The sequence below is a fragment of the Brachycentrus maculatus genome, unplaced genomic scaffold (genome assembly GCF_059751285.1).
Source record: "Brachycentrus maculatus isolate JH-2025_06_01 unplaced genomic scaffold, ASM5975128v1 h1tg000269l, whole genome shotgun sequence".
Lineage (NCBI taxonomy): Eukaryota > Metazoa > Arthropoda > Insecta > Trichoptera > Brachycentridae > Brachycentrus > Brachycentrus maculatus.
In genome coordinates this window covers 2641689-2664105 of record NW_028281020.1, presented here as the reverse complement: position 1 = coordinate 2664105, position 22417 = coordinate 2641689, and the positions used below count along the sequence as shown (strand labels likewise).

The 22417-nt window shown below is 28.4% G+C and overlaps 1 protein-coding gene across 1 annotated transcript in view; it reads left to right on the top strand.

Moving 5' to 3' along the window:
- The window catches only part of LOC148305592 (ketimine reductase mu-crystallin), a 40013-nt gene extending 21363 nt beyond the window's left edge, over positions 1-18650 (top strand). The window contains exons 4-5 of the mRNA XM_088266436.1: positions 11208-11396; positions 18377-18650. Of these exons, the coding sequence (XP_088122562.1) occupies positions 11208-11396; positions 18377-18441 (254 nt within the window). The 3' untranslated portion in view covers positions 18442-18650. The remainder of the gene's footprint in view (positions 1-11207; positions 11397-18376) is intronic.
- Positions 18651-22417: the final 3767 nt, after the last annotated feature.

Genomic DNA, 22417 nt, shown 5'->3' with positions numbered 1-22417 from the left:
AATAATATATTTAAGTAAAAGTGAAGATAATTGAAATAAAAAAATAAATAAGTAGATATCACCACAAAGTCACTCAATGAATGAAATTAAATGTACTATCTTCTTCTTCTTCTTCCCCTTATCCGCACCCAATGGTGCATAGGGCACTGCATCGTAGCGACGCAGTGTTATCTTGATCGTAAATTGTACGAAGGCAAGGTGATCAGCCCTGCGCTTCTTGTACCAGTCCAGGGTGATATTAAATAAATATGAGAGTGAAAATTGGCCATATTTATTTTAACCCTCCTGGGAATCGAACCCGGGAACCAAACGCGCTGACCACTGCGCTACGGAGGTGGACAAATGTACTTTACAAAATGTACTATATTTGCATTAAAATCATAATTTAATTAATGTCAATTAAATTATTGTGTTTAAACTACTAATTATTGTTTGTTAATGAGGATGTACAAAACAATAATTTACGTGGCTTTAAAGGCCTCGAATCCCAAATAATTAATAACAATAATTAACGATTCAAGTTACAAACATGTTGCCACCTACTTGCTAAGGAAACTTTACAATAAGATTAAGTTACACGCAGAGTAAATAGTAACTAAAGTAAATATCTTTGTTTATCTTTGTTATTGGAAATAACAAAGCTTAATAATGATGCAATTGTAAAAATTTATGAATTTGTGTGTATAGTATATATATATATATATATGTATATATATATATATATATATATATATATATATATATATATATATATATATATATATATATATATATATATATATATATATATATATATGTATATATATATATATATATATATATATACATATATATATATATATATATATATATATATATATATATATATATATACATATATATATATATATGTATATATATATATATATATATATATATATATATATATATATATATATATATATATATATATATATATATAACGTGGTAATATTTTCCTTTTGAAAATTAAGTGTAAATAATATGTAAAGTGGGTGTATAATAATAAAATAAACAATGTGTTGCTTTGTAATTAAAGTTTATTCTTAATTTATCTTTATAATAGTTTTTATATCTATCTATCTATCTATCTATCTATCTATCTGATTCTGACAGTTAATAATATTATCGGAAGTCTTTTGTTTAATTCTGTGCGACGCATGCGGCATCTGGTGGTAGAACTGTTTTATGTAGGTACTTTTTGTAAGTACTTAATAAAATGTATAGGTAGGTACCTAGTTATTTTATTACATCTCCCCCCTTGGGGATGAAAATTCATAGTAAAATTTTCACTCGTCCTCCGGATCATCTTCTTGTAGTGAAGGGACTGGTATAAGTTTAGTGATATGATAAAGTTTTTTTTTTTTTCTTTCTTTCTTTTTTTCCTTCTTTTTTTTTTTTTTTTTTTCTTTCTTGTTTTTTTTTTCTTTCTTTCTTTTTTTCCGTTCTTTTTTCTTTCTTTCTTTTTTTGTATTTTTTTTTTCTTGACCCTTTTAAAGTAGACACAGTTTTTCTCAATCCATTTGTTTTTTTCTTTTGAATTCCTTCATTTTTATTCAGATCTCTTAAAGTATCTTCTAATATAACCAAATGTACAACTTTTAATTGTTCATCTGCATTTTTATTCGATTCTAAAACTGGATTCCGGCTTAGACAATCTACTTCTAAATTCTTCTTTCCTGGAGTATATTTTATTTCATCTTTCGTAGAAGTTTTTTCTACTTTATTTTTATTTTCATTTTTCAAGCACTGTTTCTGTGTTATTTGTATGTCTTCATTTTTATTCTGATCTTTTGAAATATCTTCTAATTTAACCAAATTTACAACTTTTAATTATTCATCTGCATTTTCATTCGATTTTAATACTGGATTCCTGCTTAGACAATCTACTTCTAAATTCTTCTTTCCTGGAGTATATTTTATTTTATCTTTCGTAGAAGTTTTTTCTACTTTATTTTTATTTTCATTTTTCAAGCACTGTTTTTGTGTTATTTGTATGTCTTCATTTTTATTCTGATCTTTTAAAATATCTTCTAATTTAACCAAATTTACAACTTTTAATTGTTCATTTGCATTTTTCTTCGATTCTAATACTGGATTCCTGCTCATAAAATCTGCTTCGAAATTCTTCTTTTCTGGAGTATATTTTATTTTATATTTTGTAGAAATTTTTTTCACATGATTTTTATTTTTAATTTTATCACTAGTTCTTAAATTTCCATGTCTTCTTTGATTATCTTCTAATCGTTTTCTTTGATCATCTTCTGATTTTTCTCTCTCACTTCGAACATATTGTAGTAATTGTTTTAATACATCTAATGTTTCATAATCCATTTCCAATTAACAAAATTGTCGTTTTATAACGTGGTAATATTTTCCTTTTGAAAATTAAGTGTAAATAATATGTAAAGTGGGTGTATAATAATAAAATAAACAATGTGTTGCTTTGTAATTAAAGTTTATTCTTAATTTATCTTTATAATAGTTTTTATATCTATCTATCTATCTGATTCTGACAGTTAATAATATTATCGGAAGTCTTTTGTTTAATTCTGTGCGACGCATGCGGCATCTGGTGGTAGAACTGTTTTATGTAGGTACTTTTTGTAAGTACTTAATAAAATGTATAGGTAGGTACCTAGTTATTTTATTACATATATAAATATATATATATATATATATTTATATATATACATACATATACATAAATGTACATTTGACATTTTGTTTAACTATTTTATTTTATTACACACAAAAATTCAAGTCAGTCTGAGTGAGTGAGTTGAGTGAGTTGAGTGAGTTGAGTGAGTTGCAGTTAATTTGTTAAGAAAACTCAACTGAATATAACTTTTCCAAATTTTATCAATTGGTTTTCAATATGAAAAAGAGATATTAATTTTTAGGATGTCTGAAATATTGATAATATTTTTGGCGCTTACTTTTATTTTAGGTTTTTAAAATAGCGACTTCGTGCGTGGTTCACACCTTAAAAAAAAATCAATTTTACGTATTTCATGTTCATAAATCAAGGGTAAAAGTGATCAGTTATTAGCTTGGGTAAGCAAAAAGTATCCAGTACGGTCACAGTAAGTTTTACGACCTTTTTCTGTCACCGGCACTGCCTGCTTATGGGATGAAAATGACAAGTATTGAAAAAAGTTATCTCGTACAAAAAGCTGTGTGTGACTTCTAATGTGGCTTTTAAAAACGTTAACTACTATAAAAAAACCTTTATTTGAGCATTATGATAACAAAATGTTGTGTTCAAAAGGGGAAAATTTCTATACGAATATCGAATACAGGTCATTCGATTCATTTAGCTTATTGAATATTGGAAGAAACGGAATTATAGAAAGGTACTGAGAATTTATTCTGTATGCGATCCACTCACTACTGATTGAATTTGGAACTGCAAGATGGTTGTTTTTGATATATATATATATATATATATATATATATATATATATATATATATATATATATATATATATATATATATATATATATATATATATATAAATATATATATATATATATATATATATATATATATATATATATATATATATATATATATATATATATATACATTCGCATCGATGGGACACTCACTCGCAGAGCTGCGCTTCGCCAATTTTGAAAAAGTCGAAAAATTGCTCGTCGAATGGTTTGCCTCGAAAGAGAATTTTTTTTTGGAATGGTATCCATGATTTGCCTCAAAGATGGGCAAAATGTATAGAATCCGATGGTCAATACTTTGAATATTTTTCTTTTGAGATTCCCTTGAGAATCAAGCGTTTTCTTTATTGAAAAAAACCGGCAAACTTCAACTAACACCCCGGTATGCTCACATTAACAAAATAAATAAAAGTACTGCTGTACTTTAAAAGGCCACTCAATTTTTTACAAAATTGAACCTTGACATAAATAATATGATTATATATTTTCCCTTGAGGTGTTTCAATCCCTTTATCTTGAGTTTTGTGTTCATTCTTCATTTGTCCTTAGGGGAAAGAACGTTGCAAGCGAATAGAATTTACTATACAGGACTGAATAATTTATTCATCCAGCGTAACCAAAGATAAAAATCCTTTTCTGGAAAACAGGTAAAACATCAAAAGGGGAGTTACATTTTCTAAGATAATCATTGGGAAGGTACAATACATACACATTATGTATGTATATTTGCATATAACGTACATACACGGTCTTACAGGAGAGACGGAAAGTTCGTAGGCATACTCGAAATCCCAATGATATCAAAATAAATACCTGAAAGGTAACTCGTTTTTATGTTTGTTTTTAAAATTATTTTTTCACTTAATTTGTATGAATAAATAACTAAAATGCTCGGTTGAGTAAGCATTATAGGTAACATTCAGGAAGGTGTGTTGAGATGGTTTGGACGTATGAAATAAAAAGTGAGAAAATAACGATAAAATAAATTTATGTCGCGAATGTTGTTGGAAATTTGAGCTGAAAGGGACCCATAAAACAATGCGTAATCAAGTATTTCAAGTTGAATATAGTCAAGTCAGAAGTCAAAATAATTGGCGGGTGAGTTGTTCTGTTCTCTCTGCCTACCCCTGCGGGGAAGCGACATGATGGTTCGTTGGCTAGTAAGTTTTAAAAAATATTTTTCTCACTCGCTTCACACCCGATAGTATATAGGGTACTACATCGTATCGACGTAGTGTTATCTTGATAGTTAATCGCACCAAATCAGTGATTAGTCCCTTGCTTCAGGCACCAGTCCAGTGAGATATTAAATCAATATATAACAGTGAAAATTCATTTGTTATTATTTCAACCTACTTGAGAATAGAACCTGGGACTTCCAGCACGGTAGCCAAACGCTCTAACCACTAAACAACGGAAGCAACAAACTTCATTTACATTATTACGAGATCACAGCTTCCGCTGAATGGGGCGCTAAATTAAGTAGTATGTCTGCTGGATTCAGTATCGGATGACTGACTCGGTAATAAATCATTCGCGAATCCTGAACCAGTTAGACAAAGGGTGACCAACCCTCGGCCCGCGGGCTACATGCGACCCGCCGGGTATCTTTTTATGGCCCGCGGGGCACATCACACATTTTTCTATAAGTGTACATAAAATCACCAAAAGAACATTCCATCATGCGTAGTTCGTATCATATCTTATATATGGAAGTGTCTCACTATCGTAACAATTTATTCTATGGTATATTCGTGTTAAAACAATCACAACATTTTGTGATCGGCTTTTAAATACACATTGACAAGAATACAAGCTGCTATAACCGACTTATTACAAATAATAATCACTGACGAGCATTTGAAAAATTATTTGCATGAAGCAACAAGATCAATCGTTATCAACATTGATGCATTTAGTTCTGACAAACAAAATCAGATGCCTCACCAAAAATTATTTTATTTTATTTTTTTCATTATTATTTTTTGTATTACCAAACTCTAATGTAATAAATATGTTTCATTCTCATTTTTATTATATCTTCTTAAACAACAACGTATTTAATATTTGCTTTGAATAATAAAATAAATTTTGTTTTACGGCTCGGTATGAAATCTCATTTCTAAAATTTGGCCCAGGTACTGAAAAGGTTGGCTACCCATGAGTTGGACTAACAGGAATGAATGGATTCGTATATCACGGCTACTATTTCAATCGGGTTAAAACGGAACACTTATATATGCTATTATACAATTATATATAGTTACATATTTTACATACATAAGTATATACATTTTTACTGTATTCTTTTTTTCACATCTCAACAAAGATGAAGAAGAAAATATGCCAAATAATCACATGATAAATAACTCCAGTAATTGGAGATAATCCAGATTTGTGAACAAGTATTTGGACAAACTCAAAATGTTGCTACATATTTATTAACAACGCATTCTAGAATAATAAAAATAAGTTGTAAATGCTTAAATAAATGATATATATATATATATATATATATATATATATATATATATATATATATATATATATATATATATATATATATATATATATATATATATATATATATATATATATATACATATATATATATATATACATACATACAAATATATATGTATGTATGTATGTACATTGTGCCTTAAAGGTTTGGAAGTAGCATTACTTATAAAATGAATAATAACTCCAAACGGTCTTTATCAACATAGGATAAAAAGGGGATTATTTTAATTATTATTATTCACGAAAATAATTAAACATAATAGACTTTACTCGTTCGACCATGTAGGTATAGTTTGTGGAATATTCATTATCAATGTTGAAATGTCAAAAATGTAAAAACTAACTTCCATGTGGAGAAAACCGAGATTTGTTCCACACACTCGAAACGTTCCACATTTTTCTTCATAATGTCGAAATGTGTATATTATTTGGACATAACAGACATTCATAATTATTATTGACGTAACCTACTTCAAAATAATAAAAATCATAATACATATTTTTTGTATCATAAAAAAACTAAATTACCAAGGCGTTTGAGGTATGGAAATGATTATGATCGATTCTATTTAAAGGGGGTAGGTTTCTATTTTTAGATGACGCCGACGCACAATGGTCCATCCAGATCGTGATTCTATAACCCCAAAAATATTTACCACAAAGAAAATCAATAAAATTCTATTTTTATGAATGACCTACATTTTACAACATTTTGAGTATGTCCAAATACTTGTTCACAAAATCTGGATTATCTCCAATTACAGGAGTTATTTTCATATTATTTTTTGACATCTCATCAAAGATGAAGAAGAATATGGAAGTCTGGGCATTTACGGGGCTGACGACCGTCATAGGCTGGTTTAAGTGATCACTTTACACACGTGTAACATTCACCAATTCTACCTATTATTGACAACCACACTACTCAAATTCTTGGAAGTTCTATATATATGAACCAATTTAGAAACCTCGTTCATGAATCACTAGAACTTCACTAGAGACATCTATTGGTGAGATGACCTACATTTTAATTATATCTACCAAATCTTGTTCATTACACACTTCTTAAAAATGTAAAGAGAATATTATATGATATCTCAACGTAGATAAAAAAGAGTCGTGTATGTTCAGATGTTAATACATTTAAAATAAAGAAATATATGTGAGAGATGTTAATACGTATATGTTGTGAAATACGTATATCGTATATGCATACGTTGAGATGTTAATACATATACGTGGATGTTGAGAAAAATAATACGTATATGCAATTACGTACATATATGTTGAGATGTTAATACATTTCGAATAAAGTGGAGAAAACCAGATTTGTGAACAAAGATTTGGGTATCCTCAATATATTGAGAATATTTTAAGTGGAATATTAGTTTAAAATACTATTCTACACTGACTTTTTTTACATGCGCGAAGGGATTCTTTAACCCCAAAACTAATAAGCTTTCGGATATTTTCGAATGCCAAAGCTAACAAACATACCAATCAGTAAAATTTTAAATGGAAGTTGTAATTAAAATAACACAAATAAATATAAAAATTCTTCAAACGAAACGTCAATTTAATCAATAAGTTGGGTGAACGTAGATTTAAAAAAAAACACAACTTAAGAATGGATTTTTCAAATTTATTATGAAGCATAATATTTATTTACTACACAGGTTCCAATCTTAAAATCACTGTATCGTTACTCAAAAGCATTAATTTTCAGTCATTTAATAATAATTTCTGAAAATATATAAATATTTTTATCCAATAGCACATTTTTTTTCTTCTTGAGAATATCTTATATATTTTTCTACTAAACAAAATTGTTTGGAAAAAAAATCATTTCGTTAAAATGTTTTTTTTTGTGTGTATTTAAACTACGATTTTGGTAGAGAAATTTAGTTTAGTCATTAAAATATATTTTTATAAAATTATAAACTAAGCGAATATGAATTTTAAGTATTTAACTATTTTTATTCATAGAGTTCATTGTCACTGACTGGAATTGGCATAAGTACCTAGTCTCAAAAAAAGCCTCAAAGAAAGGTGTTGAATGTTCTAAACATTTCTTGTACCCGAGAAATGACTTTATTTGCACTGTTCCAATTTATCTCACATTTGTTGAATGTCTAGGGATACAAATAGTGTTGTCAGTAAACAAAAAAAACAATAATTAAATCTCATCATGCCACGCCAAAGTTGGTATTCTATTTAGTCACGATAGTTAAAAAATCTACTTCAGGTGTGGCAAAGAAATTATTTAGTTTCAACATTCACGGAGATCATATTGAACATGTCCGAAGACGCCATTTGGGCTAGATCCACACTTTGCACATCACTGGTTATAGTGTTTACCTTACCCTTACCAAATGTAACTTCTAACCTAATTTAAATAAACCTTTTCTTACTTACCCCAACAAAGTTAAGGCTCTCTTTAAGCGCTGAATTACCTGTGTAAATAGTCAATTTAAGTCACGAAACTTGTGACATACATACATATTGAGCGTAAAAGGTTAAATCTGAAATTTAAATAACAAAATAACTTTTGACAGCTCGAGCCATTTCGAGCTTTTAATGTACGCATTTACAAAAAAGCCAGTTTCGTATTACGTTCATACCGAAATAACACTTTTGAAATTTTTAAATGTTTGTGCTTTGTAATGATTTTATGATTCTCGTTATGATAATATTAACAGTGACTATGCCTATTATTAATGATAGACGTTTTAATTTTAATAGTTACAATGCAAATTGAATAAAATATATAAGGGTTACTAATAACACCTATCTAAATATCATTAGCAATTAATCATCAAACTTATTAGTATTGACTATTTTTTTAGATTTACAAAAAAAAATGGTCTCGCTATATATTATTGAAATATTTTACTGTACACATATTTAATTGATAAAAGCGCTCTTTTTCCTTTTATTTGAAATATTTGTTGCAAAAAAAACATTACAATTTACGTTTTACTTAGTAAATACCACTATTCTACTTAGTAAATACTACTAATAGTGGTATTTATTTAATAATAATAAAACCCTTATCCGCACCCCAATGGTGCATACAACAACAACGTGCAACAACGCAGTGTTATCTTGATCGTTTACACATGAAGGAAAGGTGATCAGCCCTCCGCTTCAGGTACCAGTCCAGGGTAATATTGAATAAATATGACAGTCACTTATATTTATTTTACCCTCCTTGGGAATCGAACCCGGTACCTCCAGAACGGTAGCCGAGCGTGCTGACCATTACACTACGGAGGCGGACAAGGCGGTATTTATTTAGTAAAACTTAAATAAAAAATGGATAGATTTTACCACAAAGTGACTGCCGAATCAATTAATTAAATTAAAATTTTCTCTGTGTTTAAAAAGAAGAAAAATATACCATTAAGAGCGGGAAAAGACACGCACGTATGTATGTTTGTTACATATTACGATAAAATAATATTATACAAGGTTATATCAAGAGCTTTACCGTACCTAGCAAGGGATAATATAAATTATAACAGGATATTGAGGACACAAAGGAATATTTACTTGGTATTTTGGCTGTGGGGTCGAGTATCCTGAATTTACACAAAACTAATTGTGTTTACATAGTCCTAATTCTCATCTTGGCAATTCTCCTTTATCGAAAGATTATGTTTGTTCGTTTAGCGAGTGAAACGTGATGAGGAACTTATACCAAAACAAAAATATACATTTATTTATTTAGTATAATTTGAAACCCCAGAAAACGTTACGAAAATAAGGAAACATGGCTAAAATAATAATATCAATTCTTTATTGGGGCACGACCAAATTGTTGATGGTAAGTCACGTTTTCATTAATTGATTCGCAGTCACATTGTGGCTATATTTGATCATCTGAATTTAAATTTCACTTGGTAAATATCACTATCATATTAGTGATGTTATACTCTAATGTTTATTTAATATTAACTTTGACTGGTCCCTGAAGCGCAGGAGTAATCACCCTGCCTTCATGTAAGTAACGATCGTGATGAAACTGCATCAATTCGATGCAGTGCCTTATGCACCATTGGGTGCGGATGAGGGTTAGAAGAAGAAATACCACTTTTTCTTACCATCTACTGTGATGACATTTGTTACGATAATTGCATTCCTCATAATTTTTAACACCGTTTGTTAAATGATGCGAAATCCATCGAAACACGTGTCATAATAGATTCTAAGACAAAAGAGGAATTTTAAATTAAAAATAGACAAATTTTGCTAAAAATTTTCTTTTATTTGCATTATTATAAATAAAAATCAAATATAAAAAAATAACTGCGTTGCTTTAAGTGGCTTTATTTTTTGTTGATTAGCAGTCACAGTCAATTTGGGATCATGATGTTGTAATTACTTTTGTGTTTCTATGTCATCATATCAGAGTACTTCTTCTTCCCTAGCCTTCTGTCTTTCAATGCTGAATAAAGGCCTCTTCAGTTTCCTTCTATTCTCTTCGGTCGGTTACTGTTTGTAGCCAGTTTCTATCCCCCACAGCGGCTATGTCGTCGGACCATCTTTTTAAAGGTCTTCCGACGCCTCTTTTACTCTCCCAACCTCTCCATCTCAACATTTCTGGGATCCATCTTGTAGGGTCCTGTCTTGCAATATGTCCTAATATCAGAATATATTTTTTCCACATAGTTTAAATAATAAGTTTTTTGGTGGAAATATTTATTGTAAATGCAGTTAGTTGGTAGAATTCTATAATTAATTTTTGGCTATGATAAAAATCCCCATTACCCACTGAAATACCCCAATAAATAATGAATACCATTATACACCTTGATATTTCATCCTAATATTTAATAAAAGGACAATAGTTAGTATTTAAGGACATTTTACAAATATTTAAGTCAGTTTGATAATATTTTGATGAGACGAAACGCGTCACATTATATATCACTGTATATAAAGTGGAATTTGATCCAATAAATTTCTTTTATGTTAGATACATTAGCAAAAAAACAACTAAAAAGTTTTATCTGTAGGGAAAAAGTGTGAAGTGTTTTGATTTAATTTATTCCAAATAAATATTTTTTTTTTTCTGTATACGCAGTAGATAGTATGCGGCATTTACTCAAGTATGGGAGGGTTTCACTACAGTACAATAAAAACAGTAATTTTTACATACAAAAATAGTATGATTTGTTAAAAAAAATTTTTTTGTCATGTTTCAGCTGTCGGTGTGGCCAAGAATTCTGAGTTGTCTAGCGAAATATACAAGCGCAGTCAAGTATATGTGGAGAGCTACGAATCAGCCAATAAGGAATTATCGCACCTGAAGATTGAGGGGGAGTTGGGTGAACTGCTGTTAGAGAAAATCCAACCTCCGCCTACAGACAAAATACGTATCTTCCAATCTCTAGGTAATCCCCAATATCTTTTTTTATAATTTACCTTTAAGGAAGATGTAACGCAAAATGTTTAAAGTGAGTAAACATACCCACATTCCTTTCACTTGTCCAAAAATCAACGCCAAATTTTTGAGGTAATATTTGAGTAGTAGATCATGTATAACACCTACTCTAGACAACTAGAAAATGCTGAATTGCGAATGCGTAGATGGTCAGCTGGATTAATAATGTTCAATATATTAAATCTCTTAATCTTTTGTCCGCCTCAGTAGTGTAATGGTCAGCATGCTCGGCTACCGTTCTGGAGGTCCCGGGTTCGATTCCCAGGGGGAGTCAAATAAATAAAAGTGATTTTTTCACTATAATATTTATTCAATATTACCCTGAACTGGTACCTGAAGTGGAGGGCTGATCACCTTTCCTTCATGTGTAAACGATCGAGATAACACTGCGTTAACACCATTGAGGTGCGGATAAGGGTTTTATTATTATTAATCTATTACCTGATAATTATGCTATGAAATTTGGATACAATCCACACACATTGGAATAAATGGGAATTTTCATTACTACCTGTGACAGGTAAAACACGACTTTTATTTGAATAAATTTCAGGTTTTGTACCGCAATGGCAGTACCATCTGTTGAATGTAACAGCAACACACGTCATACTCATCATTACTCTTGGTAGAAAGCGTACTTATTGATAGCTATGGACATTTAAAATTTTAAATGTTTTCTGTTACATTATTTTTTCATTAATTTTAATGCCTTACAATCATTATGAAATAAAACATTTCTGAAATATTTGCTATCTATTTTATTTTATTTTATTTCAGGATAGTATTATTTAAACACTTATTTAAGGTTTAAATACACACAATAAGTAAATAAAATTTATTACAGCGATACATTATACAGTCCATAGTGGTTAGAAAGTAATCTAAAAGTAATAGTAGGAAATTATTAGGGAAACTTGTTAATCTCTTTAGTTTGGAATTTAGGTCAGTGAGTTTGGCAGGCACATTCTAGCTTACAAACTAAATAACCATCACAAAAGTCCTCTGTGTTTGTAGTATGCTTTGTTTCTTCCATATCCAGACGTTTTCTCATTCAATCACGCCAATAGTTTCTTCTTTTAACCTGTTCAATTTCTAACACTTGGAATCCTTGACCATGACATACCTTCTTTAACTTTCCTTTCCTTTACTTTCAGTCACATTGGCAAAGTAAATCTGTTTCTGACTAACTAACCAACCATCAATAGAACGGAATACCACCCTGGCTCTGCAAACATTATTCACCTCTTCCACATTTATGTACCTCGTCATACAAACTCGACGATTATTTCTACCCCTGACCTGGCCGCTTTCAAGTATTTGACAAACCTGCTTGTGTTAAGTTTTCCTCTGCTTCTTTTTCCAACTACATTTAACTCATAAATTTGTTTAACCGTTTATTCCTCACTCATACCTTCCACATGTCTAAACCATCTCATCACACCTTTTCATAATATTAATTCATTATAAATTTCAACCATTTCAATAATTACCTTCATAATTTACCAGTAATTTATCTTAGCCTCGGAATATTTCTATATTTTAGTCCTCCAATAGAAAAAACGTTTTTTAAAAACGTTTATATTTATATTTGAGATTCTTAAGATATCTTAAAAGATATTAAAATTAAAATCGTAGGGAGAAATGTGAACGATAAAGAAAATTAAATTAAACAGGAGATTATATTAAGAGTGTAATACAGAGAATTGTGTATGTAAATTTATTTCAAAGGGTGGATAAAGAGATTTCGAAAGCTCAAGACTCATTTGAATTTGAAAATTGCTGTTAATTTTCAGGAATCACCAATTATTAAATTTTTCCTCCAGAAATGTCATTCATACTCAAATACTGAATTTAACTATAGAGGGGTGTGGTTGATTGAGAGATGTAGGAAATCTATTTAAAGATATCTCAAAAAGACAATGACGTGATTTTTGAGAATCGAATATTTAAGTGCATAATAATTTTATTTATCTTGAGATATTTATAATATCATGGATAGTACAGCATTTTTTCAAAACAAAAATGTGGTGGTTGTTAAATATATGCAAAATTATCTTTCGCTTGAATGTTGATTGCAACATTTTTTTATATTTAAATAAAATTTAATTTTATAAGGAATTGGTAGATGAACGTTTATTAATGTTGCTCCAGTATAACTTTATTCTGCTAACGTATTTGGAATAATTTATGATATGAATTTAAAGCGAAAATTATATTGAATTTATTGCAGAATATCCCACAATCATTGGCGTGTGAGGGTAGAGTGCAATAAATCAATAATGGGTTAGGTTTAAGATTCCTCGCTATGTAATTTTGTATGACATTAAGATAAAGGATGCTGTCTAGATAAATTCAAGGGCGTCATTAAACCTTCTAGTTATGGCCATTTTTTTAAAAGACAAAAATGAAAAACATTTGTGAATATGTTAGAATAATTTTTGGGAGTATATTATTCATTTACTTTAAACGTTCTTAAAATAGTAAAAAATAAAATACAATTAAAATTTTCATGTATTCACATCATATATATACTAGTAACAAGCAAGTAGTTGTCAGCTTATATATACTAATATTGTTTCTACCGTACCCCAAAAATGATATTTTAAATGATAAAATAATTACACATCTAAAAATCACATCAAACTTACCTTAAATGTATCAATCAAATATATATATTTATATATATATATATATATATATATATATATATATATATATATATATATATATATATATATATATATATAGATATATATATGTTTATATATATATATATATATATATATAAACATATATACATATATATATATATATATATATATATATATGTAATAAAATAACTAGGTACCTACCTATACATTTTATTAAGTACCTACAAATAGTACCTACATAAAACAGTTCTACCACCAGATGTCGCATGCGTCGCTCAGAAGAAAACAAAAGACTTACGATAATATTATTAACTGTCAGAATCATATAGATATAAAAATTATTGTAAAGATTAATTAAGAATAAACTTTTATTGTCGTTTCTTTAGTTACAAAGCAACACATTGTTTATTTTATTATTATACACCCACTTTACATATTATTTACAACCAATTTACAGAAGAAAAATATTACCACGTTATAAAACGACAATTTTGTTAATTGGAAATGGATTATGAAACATTAGATGTATTAAAACAATTACTACAATATGTTCGGAATGAGAGAGAAAAATTAGAAGTTGATCAAAGAAAACGATTAGAAAATAAACAAAGAAGACGTGGAAATCTAAGAACTAGTGATAAAATTAAAGATAAAAGTCCATGTAAGATTTGTGAAAATTTAAATAAGGGAACTCGATATCACTCTGAAGCAACGTGCTGGTTTAAAACAAAGGAGGATGATAAGATTAATAATAAAAATGAAGATTCACAAATTACATAGAAACAGTGCTTGAAGAATGAAAATAAAAATAGTGTGGAAAAAATTTCTACAAAATATAAAATAAAATATACTCCAGGAAAGAAGAATTTCGAAGCAGATTGTATGAGCAGGAATCCAGTATTAGGATCGAAGGAAAATGCAAATGAACAATTAAAAGTTGTAAATTTGGTTAAATCAGAAGATAATTTAAAAGATCAGAATAAAAATAAAGACATACAAATAACACAGAAACAGTGCTTGAAAAATGAAAATAAAAATAAAGTAGAAAAAATTTCTACGAAAGATAAAATAAAATATACTCCAGGAAAGAAGAATTTAGAAGTAGATTGTCTAAGCAGGAATCCAGTATTAAAATCGAATGAAAATGCAGGTGAACAATTAAAAGTTGTAAATTTGGTTAAATTAGAAGATAATTTAAAAGATCAGAATAAAAATAAAGACATACAAATAACACAGAAACAGTGCTTGAAAAATGAAAATAAAAATAAAGTAGAAAAAACTTCTACGAAAGATAAAATAAAATATACTCCAGGAAAGAAGAATTTAGAAGTAGATTGTGTAAGCAGGAATCCAGTTTTAGAATCGAATGAAAATGCAGATGAACAATTAAAAGTTGTATATTTGGTTATATTAGAAGATACTTTAAGAGATCTTAATAAAAATGAAGGAATTCAAAAGAAAAAAACAAATGGATTGAAAAAAACTGTGTCTACTTTAAAAGGGTCAAGAAAAAAAAGAAAGAAAGAAAAAAAAAACAAGAAAGAAACATAAGAAAGAAAAAAAAGAAGGAAAAAAGAAAAAAAAAAAAAAAACTTTATCATATCACTAAACTTATACCAGTCCCTTCACTACAAGAAGATGATCCGGAGGACGAGTGAAAATTTTACTATGAATTTTCATCCCCAAGGGGGGAGATGTAATAAAATAACTAGGTACCTACCTATACATTTTATTAAGTACCTACAAATAGTACCTACATAAAACAGTTCTACCACCAGATGTCGCATGCGTCGCTCAGAAGAAAACAAAAGACTTACGATAATATTATTAACTGTCAGAATCATATAGATATAAAAATTATTGTAAAGATTAATTAAGAATAAACTTTTATTGTCGTTTCTTTAGGTACAAAGCAACACATTGTTTATTTTATTATTATACACCCACTTTACATATTATTTACAACCAATTTACAGAAGAAAAATATTACCACGTTATATATATATATATATATATATATATATATATATATATATATATATATATATATATATATATATATATATATATATATAGCGTTTCACTGAAAATGTTGTAGTTTTGATATCAAGTCAGGCATGAAATCGAGAGTGAAACGAGTACAAGCTTTCAACCAGAAATTTGCTTCATTCCTCCCCTATTATCAACAGGCCTACCATTACTCGTTATATTTTAAAAAATCCACTCAAAGAAAATATTGTAATTATTTTCATTTAGCGACCTTTTTGTAGCCTGTCAATTAAAAATTTCTGATATCTGGATAATTCAGACAGTGAATCGATATATCAGTGAATCAGTAAACTAGCAATAATTTTAATTATTATTATCTAAATATGACCCCAATAGATAAGTTAACATTTTCATTAAATATTGATTTCTCATCACAGACGAAGAGTTTGCGGGGTATTTACGAATAATGTGATACGATAGTATCCAGAGTAGAATGGGATACGATAGTATACATTCAAAGGGCTTGAGATCAGATGGTATGCGTTTTCTTTACGGTGTGTAATAATTGGTAAAAATTGTTTTCTATCCTTTAGTGAAGGTTTAACATGTTTTTTTTAAATTTATTTTATTTTATTAAATTGATTTCATTTAGTAACATTTATTCCATACAATTTAACACAATTTCTATATATTTCTAATTAATACAAACTTATAATTTTAGTTGCGATGAACATTCCGAACAAAAAATACAGATCTCGTGGTTGCTATACGGTAGAATAAAGTTGCAATCTACCATGAAAACAAAATTACTTAATTTAAATCACTTTACGTGGCCTGAAATTTTACCAAACCCAAAGTTTTTCCCCCCGTAAATTTTTTTAATATTGATCCGGTTTATGAACATCACAAAATTAATAAAATAATGATTTTTGAAAAAGTCAATAAAATAAATCAATTTATAAATGATATATTTTACCACAATGTAGAGATTAGCACCTTGTCGTAAGTTCCATGTTCAATTGGTTCAAGATGATTTTGCAGTTAATATAAAAGTTTCCTGTCTATTTTTCCACAGTCCTGATACAGTCCTTTCTGTAAGCGTAAAAAATCAATCTTGCCAAAACTGATTTGCGATTGAAAAAAAAACTTACGGAAACGATTTATTGGTTTTGGGTTTAAAAATTAATGTTGCATAATACTAAGGGTTAAAAAAAACAGTAAAAAATCATATATCATAAAACGGTTCTTTTTAAAAAGGAAAATATTTACAGGTTTTGTTACGTTATCAAAATGAATAAGAAGAATATGGAAGTCTGGGCATTTACGGGGCTTACGACCGTCATAGGCTGGTTTAAGTGATCACTTTACACACGTGTAACATTCACCAATTCTACCCATTATTGACAACCACACTACTCAAATTCTTGGAAGTTCTATATATATGAACCAATTTAGAAACTTTGTTCTTGAATCACTAGAACTTCACTAGAGACATCTATTGGTGAGATGTAAAGAAGCTTTTTTATTAAGCAGAAACTCTTATATTAGTATGTGAGATCCGAATCCCGGATTATAATCACACACATGAGAAACGCCAGAAAATACCATTTTCATTTTTATTATTATTTTATTATTCATCTTTGATGAAATGTTAAAAAAAAAAAAAAATATATATATATATATATGAAAATAACTCCTGTAATTGGAGATAATCCAGATTTTGTGAACAAGTATTTGGACACACTCAAAATGTTGTAAAATGAATAAGAATATAAAAAAAAACTCTCAATTGGAGATAATTCAGATTTCTGAATAAATATTTGAACACACTCAAAATTTCGTAAATATATCTTATTTTAAGAACTAAGAAGAAATGAAAGAAATAATTTTATAAAATGATGACAAATTATGACTTCACTAAATACAGACGGAAGTCTCGTAGAAATTTCATCAAATTAAAGAAGTAATAGCTGAAAAGTTTTTGTATAAGGCGAACTTTTCAGCGCAAATTTTAATCTTTTAGCACGTTGAAGAAATTCTTATAAGAAATATTTAATTTCCTTTCCGATCTTTTCGTATTTTATCGATAAACAAACTCTTTTTTTTCGTTGCACCTTCTACGGTAGTGATAACTTTTCTGAACGAATAAAAATGACAAATATATGTAAATTAATAAACACTTTTAGTGGTATCAAATTTAAATAATTAAAAAATGGTTAATTAATCGTGTTATCATTTTTATTAAAAATAATTAAGTTGTACAAATATTTAATAAATACTTTTTTTACAGGCTTAGGTGTAGAAGATGCAGCAGTGGCTAAACTTGTTTACAATATTAAAACAAAGAAGGTTTAAAATAATATTTTTTGATTGAATACGACCCCTCTTTGTTATTTGATGACAAGAAATTATATTGACATAAATATAATAAATGAAAATTCAAAATGTATTGTAAAATACTATATTCACTTATTATGTATTGAAATATAGAGTAACATTATAATTATATAAATGAATTTCAAAATAAATATTTAACGTTGAAACTAAATAAATAATTTTAAAAATATTTAAAAGTCTTTCATTTCAAAATGTTTTATGTTTACTTTATTTATGAAGCATTTTACTGGTTATGTTCTTAGAAAAAAAGTGTTTGTTATATTAAATTTTCTTCATTGAATTTAGATCAAATAGAATATTTACAGAGATTTGAATTCATTTCAAAGAATTATTGAATAGGGTTGCGGGAAATAATCCCATAAAAAGATTTCTCGGTATTAAACCGATAGAAAAAGTCTCCAAAGCATTCAGAATTGGAGCAGAGTACTCGTGAAATAGAAACACGTACGAATATATCTGAACGGATGTAACTTTAGGAGTAGTTTCATTGCTTTTTATGAAAGCGCAGAATTTATTTGTCTATTTGCTTAAGAAAAACGTAAAAAATACAAGAAATCCTGTATGGTTTTTGTAAAATAGTATTTTTTTGTTGTTGATGAATTCTTCTAAATGGGTGTAAATGTCACAACTTAATGTGTCTAAATGTAACTAGGGTTACATTTGTAACAAAAAAAAGTATTTCTGCCCTTCTTATATATTAAAGGAAAATGTATGATAAGTATGTATGTAATAAGTTGGCAGTAACAAGAAATTTATATGAAATGATTAAAAGAAAAGAAAAGAAAATCATATTTATGTTTATACACAGAATTATAACTTTTTTATTAAACTTTTTTTCATAAAATCATCTTTTCTGGGTATTCATATTTGTAAGAAATAACAAACAAACTAACCATCACGCCGCTTCCCCGCAGGAGTAGGCAGAGAGAATAGAACGCCACACCACTCTGTCTTTGGAAACATTCTTCGCCTCTACCATGTTCATGCATCTCCTCATATATACCCGCCGATTATTACGACTTCTAACCTGACCACTTCAAGTTTTTGGCATACCTGATCGTGTTTTCCTCGGCTCCTTTTTCCAAGTACATTCGCCTCATAAATTTGTTTTACCGTTCTTTCCTCACTCATTCATTTGTAAGAACATAATATATAAAAATTTTCGTTCATCAAAATAATATTTTGCATTAATTGATTCGGCAGTCGGTTTGTGGTTATTATTTTGGCTTAGCATCCATTTTTATTAAAATTTTTACCTAATACATATTATTTTTTCTTAAAATCTATTTTGCATTTCACATCATTTTCAAACATCTAACTGTGTTTATTTTCTGAATATTTTTCAAATAGAGAAAAAACCTTAACCTTAAAAGATCTGTTGCACAGTAAAAAGTTCAGTAAGTGGCTTGATATTTATTTTTAATACATTGTTTTATATTTTTAAATTTGAAAATCGTTCTCCTGAAACTTCAAGTTTTTTTTATGACGTTCTTGAAAGGAGTGAGCGATATGTACGTTTAAACACCGCTAAAAAATAGAAATAGTAGGAAATAATAAATAGAACCATGTAAAACTTGAATCCAATATAATAATTTTCGCTTAAAAATTGAACTTGTTAACAATTGTTTGTTTAAAATACCTTCGTACGTAATTTGTCTAGGGGCGGTATTTCACCTAAACTGAGATTAATGATACCACACTTTAGTCTCTGCATTTCACAATTCGCTTCACTGTGAAAATACTTTTCCAGCAATTACGTTTCGTTCCAAAACGAACCAAATATATAACTGTCGACATTCTTGTGGGATATTAATTTCCGAACGGGTTCTACCCGTTAATTAAAGCCACAATCACTCAGGTAAAAAGCTCACACTTATTGAGACTGAGAAAATAAGATATCAAATGATTACATGTAAAAATATGGATACACTTAAAATCCTGTGAAAAAAATAACTTGTCAAATTAAAAGGTTCAAAATATTTTGAGTCTGTCCAAATACTTGTTCACAAATCTGGATTATCTTGAATAATTGGAGATAATCCAGTATTTGGGCAAACTCAAAATGTTGAAAATAAATTATCTAGTCAAATACCTTAAGTGATAAGAATGAAAATTTTATTTTCTGTCATTTCTCATGTATGTGATTATAATCCAGGATTGAACCTCACATACTAATATAAAAATTTTTACTCAATAAAAAGCTTCAATGAAAGCTTTAGTGATTCAAGAACAAAGTTTTCAAATTGGTGCATATATATAGAACTTCCGAGAATTCGAGTAGTGTGGTTGTCAACAATGGGTAGAATTGGTGAATGTTACACGTGTGTAAAGTGATCACGTAAACCAGCCTATGACGGTCGTCAGCCCCGTAAATGCCCAGACTTCCATATTCTTCTTCATTTTTGATGAGATGTCAAAAAATAATATGAAAAATACTCCTGAAATTGGAGATAATCCAGATTTGTGAACAAGTATTTAGACACACTCAAAATGTTGTAAATAATTTAAAATCATATTTTAGGCGTATAGAAAAAATATTGAATGTTACACCTGTATAAAATAATTTTCTAAATTTATGTGTGATAAAAGAGCAACTACATGTATATTTTTACTAAATTTTATTGTATTTGACCAGTGTCTGGTCGAATGGTCAAATAAAATTAAAAAGGAAAAAACTTAACAATGAAACCAATGATATTAAACAGCTTGATTAGTAAACATTCCGCATTACTGGAACGAAAAAAATGGCTTAACATTTTCGTTTTATTAATCACACAGAATTTTCAAAAAAAGTTTAAATAATTGCAACGCAACTTGCAATTATAGTACAAAATGATTCATATAAGTTTCTTGAATGTTTTCCGATGGTACTTTGTGGCACATTTTATAATATATTTAAAAAATTAATTAACTGTCTTCCACCTACAAAAATTATTATTATTAAAATGTCTTTATAATAATAATTGTATAATAAGAATTGTATTAATAAAAAAATGGTGAAAACAGAGTTAATTAATTTTTTAAAGATATTAATATAAGTACCAGAAAATGGAAAAAAAGACCTTTATGAAGTTTGAAAATAGGTATAAAAAAAATTAATTGATTTTTATGGTAAATCTGACCAATTTTTACCCTTTACGATTTATGAGGTAATATGATATACCTTTAATACTTTTCCAACCATTTTTAAACCATTTTTCACATGCGGCGTTCTTCCCATAAATAATACCACGATTTTATCATATATCCAAATTGACCTTTAAGATTTAAGGTTGACTTAACCCGTGATCGAATTGGGTCAAGCCTGACATCATTTTTAGGGGTAAACTAGTATGTTTATTAGAAAATCTCGGACGAAAAGGGGTGAATTATTATTGGAACATATATTCACATAGGTACTGAAAAATACTCTTCACTGATATTTTCTTTGAATTTCACATTAAAATATAATAACTCCACAATATTTTTAGGTGTTTCATCATTTCGGGAGTTGTTTCTTATATTGTGATATCTCAACATAGATGAAGAAGAATTAAATAATCTGGGCAAATTATAAGCTGCAAAAAAAGTCTGTCTCCGAGTGTATAATAAACTCTGGTTAAGATCTTGCATACTTCTAAATGAAAGGGCTTCTGCTTAATAAAACTTCTTCAATCAAGCATTGTGAGATTTATGCTATATGTATGAGTTCCAAAATTTTGAGTAGTATGGCTGTTAATCGTAGAATGGTGAATGTTACAGTGTGTAACGTGATCATTCCAGCCCATGACAAGTCATTAGCCCTGTAAATACCAAGACCCTCATATTCTACTGCATCTATGATGAGATGCCAAAATGTAAGATAACTTCTTAAAATATATGTGTTTCGAAAAAATATTTTGTTAAAAACGTAGGATAAAAAATATATTTTGGTGTTTTGTAAGACCCAACAATC